Source organism: Euphorbia lathyris, chromosome 1 (genome assembly GCF_963576675.1).
Source record: "Euphorbia lathyris chromosome 1, ddEupLath1.1, whole genome shotgun sequence".
NCBI classification, from domain to species: domain Eukaryota; kingdom Viridiplantae; phylum Streptophyta; class Magnoliopsida; order Malpighiales; family Euphorbiaceae; genus Euphorbia; species Euphorbia lathyris.
The window spans coordinates 124,474,323-124,478,399 of NC_088910.1; the positions used below are offsets into that span (position 1 = coordinate 124,474,323).

Genomic DNA, 4,077 nt, shown 5'->3' on the forward strand with positions numbered 1-4,077 from the left:
CAAAACAACAGTTATTAGATTGCTTTTCCTTTTAAGGGTCCTTCTCGGGTTGAATCCACCATAAAATACTAAAAATAATAAAAAAAGTTTCAAAGTGACATTTGGCATTCTACCAATACTGTAAGCATCTCTCTCACTTGTCCACCAACGTAAATGGCAATGGAGATTAAAACGAATCTTAGCAGAAATCAGTTCTAGGATGAAAGTGAAGCTAATGAAAAAAAAAAAACACACACACATGCCTGTGCCAGAATATGAGTGAGGTATGAACAAGCACTTGCATCGGATACATAAGAAATGGGCATCACTTCATTAAAATAATTTTCTAATCCAACTTGAAAAATGTCAAAATGTTCATATAAATATGTTCTTTCTCTGCAGATTAGAAGAAGATTTGACATATTGTTCTTAGATTCTATGCACGGGGCAATATAGATAGATAGATAGAAAGAGTATCATTTTATGTTGCAAACTCCACTCAAAAAGATGCCTTAACCATATGATATATAACTGATAATCAACTGTCATAGATGAACTTTTGGGGATTAAATGATCTCATCTCACGCATTAATTACTTTTGGGAAATTGATTCCCCCTATCTATACTCAGATCTCCATTTGTTGGTCAAAAGATAAAAGATAGAGAATATAGTTATTAATTAACTATATATATTATATTTTCTTAAAGCATTGATGTGATCTCAAGAATTTAATCTTGCTTTGCTCCTACATATTCCCAGGCTTCATCTCAGTTAACTATATGCTTCTTGGAGCTCTTCTTGAATTAGGGATTCAATTTCAATGGCAAGTTTAAAGAGGTGTGATGAATGGAAACCTTTCTTTGTGATGTTAACAGTTGAATTAGCCTTTGCTACTGTGAATATTCTTCTTAAGAAAGTTCTTGATGAGGGGATTAATCATCTCGTCTTTATCACTTATCGTCTCTCAATTTCTGCTGCTTTCTTAGGCCCCATCGGCTACTTCTGGGAAAGGTACGTATATACCCTAATACCATCTCAATTTACTTAATTAATCAGTCTCTAATCCTAATTAACTAACCTTAATTTGATTTCATCTTCCAGAAATAGCAGATCAAAGCTCAATTTTCGTATCTTATGTTACCTTTTCTTGAGTGCTATTGTCGGGTTAGTAATACTACTAATAGTACCATACCATACCATACATTTTAAGGATATGAGTTAATTAATCATTAGCGACGGATTTTTTGCAGGGCGTCGCTAACTCAATTCTTTTTCCTACTTGGTATTCAACACACTTCTGCTACTTTTTCTTGTGCTTTCATCAATATGGTACCTGTGATTACATTCATAATGGCATTACCATTCGGGTACGTAAAAAGTTACGATCTTTCATTTCGGGTCATAAAAGGGACTAAAACTTTATAATTTTGGGACTAATTCCAGGATGGAGACAGTGAACATAAAATCCAACAGTGGGAGGGCTAAAATAATTGGGACACTGGTGTGTGTTGGAGGAGCTATGGTGCTTACACTTTACAAAGGAATGCCTTTATTTAGCCATTCTTCAGAAACAGGGATGAAGATGGAATTACATGGTGTGAAGAAGCTGAGTTATAGTAGGACTCAGAAGGGGGGAAGATGGACAATTGGGTGTATAGCTTTGGTTGTGGGTACTTTGTTGTGGTCTTCATGGTTTTTGCTTCAATCAAACATTGGGAAGAGATATCCTTATCAGTATTCTAGTACTGCTATTATGTCCTTGTTTGGTGCCATTCAATCAGCTTTGTTGTGCTTGTTTATAAGGAGGAATCTTTCTATTTGGGTTCTCAAGGGGAAAACAGAAATTCTCACTGTGCTTTATGCTGTAAGTAATTTCTAATACTACTTAAACTTCATTAACTTTTATTAGGAAATTGTAAAGGTTTTGAATAATCTCGAGTTCGAGTTCGAGTTCGAGTTCTAGTTAGGAATGTAGTTGTGTGTCAAGACGTTACGTTAGGGTTCTAATTCCCCTGTAGTGTTATTGGCTCGAGCGAGGATTAGTTTGTGTGTACTGTGGCTTAAAGTTTGCTAGTTTAACTATTGATCTCGAGTTCAAATCCTAGTTAGGAATGTAGCTGTGCCAAAATTTTATGGTAGAGTTTTATTTTCGTGTAGTCCTACCGGCTTGAGTGAGGATTAGTTTATGTATAGTATGTTTAAAGGTGTTGGTGAGCCGGGACTTATTAAAAAGGTATAGATTAATACATAATAACATACCTAAGCTTGTCATGTTTTGGTGTTTGTTACTTTGAATTTATAGTTTGACTTATCACACATCTGAATTTGACATCTTTCTGATTTGTCAGAATTCAATTCTAACATGAGACCTCAAAATCAAACTTCCACCTAAACACGTATAAAGTCAAATTTTCACCTAAACAATTATCATGCCACGTCATTAAAAAATAGCATCAGAGGTTTAAAATTAACAAATTTAAGTGTGTAATATGTCCAAAAATAACACTAACCGTAAAAAGTGATAAGTTCAGGTGTATAATTTATGTATTATACAAAAATCCTTGACTCGATATAGAGAGAAATAGGAAATATTAGATTTGCCAATGGAAATCATTGTCGTTAAATATACAATCTCCGTCAGTAATTAACTCTATACACAATCTAATCTTCGACGACTTTATCCGTCGCTGATCTTAATCACAAAAAGTTCTGTACTTTTTAACATATTTTTATCCATTGATTCCGAGTATTTTATCCTGACTCCGCCGCTAATTGCAGGGAATGGTGGGATCAGGGCTATGCTACGTGGGGATGTCATGGTGTGTGAAAAAGAGAGGTCCTTTATTCACATCTGCATTCAGTCCCTTAGTTCAAATAATGGCAGCCATGTTTGACATTCCTATCTTACATGAGGAACTCCATCTTGGCAGCTTGTTGGGTTCCATAATTGTAATAATTGGACTCTACATTCTACTTTGGGGTAAGAGCAAAGAGATACAAAATCATGCCACAAAAGTAGCTCAAGAAGCTGAACTCACCAAAGAACAACAAGACCCACAAGTCATCACTGTTTCATGTGATTCAAGGTGCCCGTAACGGGGGATTTTATAGAGGTGACCCGGTCCTCCAACTCAAAGCGACGCAAAATTCGTGTTGAAGGTTCTCGGTTTCGTTTTAAGTTGTAGGACTGGGTCCTTTTTATGTTGGATTCTAAGTTTCAACAACCTAAACTTTTTCTTTTTTTTTGACGTTTCTGAATCAAATCGCGGCTTATAAATAAATTTAATTAAAAGGCATAAAAAATACAAGTTTGATGTGCAACTTTTGAAGTAGAAATTGTAGAAATTAGACAACTTTCGGCAGTTTGTCTTTTGATAATTGAGATTCCAATATTCCATTTAAAAAATGAAAAGATAAACAATCATATCATTATGGGTTGATTGATGTTAATAAAATATGGGCCATGAGTGCTTAAACAATTAATTTACAGGCATTGGAAATAGAGAGCCTGTCTTGTAAATGGGCCCATAGATAAACAATACCCATACTTTTTCTTGGGAACTTTTGACTGTATATTTATAATTTATTAGCAAAATAATATATATAAAGTAGGATAAATAGCTTATTATTCATTGATTGAGTTCATGCATCTTTTTAGAAAAAATATTACATTGTTGTTGAATTTTATTAAAATCAACAATTTATTGTCTTCATCTATATTTTAAAGTCATATAAAGAAAAGAAATCAATATATAGTTTTTTTTAACAGAATAGAGATTTTATTAATGAATTGAAGGATACAAGTCCTTAACAATAACATCCTCGAGCACAAAAGACGAATAGAAATCGCTAGTATTGAAATGAGCTTGCCTAGCGGCTGCACCGTTTGTTATACGATGAATAAATAAAATTTTAAAACCTGGATAAATTTGGAGAATAAAAACACAATCCTTGATTAATGATGGCATATTAAATTTTAGTACTTATAAATAATTTCTACTTTTTTTACACAGGCGAGAAAGTACTTTAAACAAAACAAAAAGTGAAAAAAAAACTATCTTTTAATCATACGAGGAACACTAGAACCACATCTATTA

General features: G+C 33.5%; 1 protein-coding gene across 2 annotated transcripts; it reads left to right on the top strand.

Moving 5' to 3' along the window:
- Window positions 1–246: 246 nt before the first annotated feature.
- On the top strand, window positions 247–3,524 carry LOC136214765 (WAT1-related protein At3g30340-like). Of its 2 annotated transcripts, XM_066002895.1 has the most exons (6): window positions 247–263; window positions 740–991; window positions 1,082–1,144; window positions 1,231–1,347; window positions 1,424–1,844; window positions 2,759–3,524. In XM_066002895.1, the coding sequence occupies exons 2-6, from the start codon at window positions 801–803 to the stop codon at window positions 3,074–3,076; spliced, it is 1,110 nt and encodes a 369-aa protein (XP_065858967.1). In that variant the 5' UTR covers window positions 247–263; window positions 740–800; the 3' UTR covers window positions 3,077–3,524. The 2 variants fall into 2 exon arrangements, with proteins under 2 accessions (XP_065858967.1, XP_065858966.1); XM_066002894.1 differs by lacking the exon at window positions 247–263 and having other exon boundaries at window positions 625–991.
- Window positions 3,525–4,077: the final 553 nt, after the last annotated feature.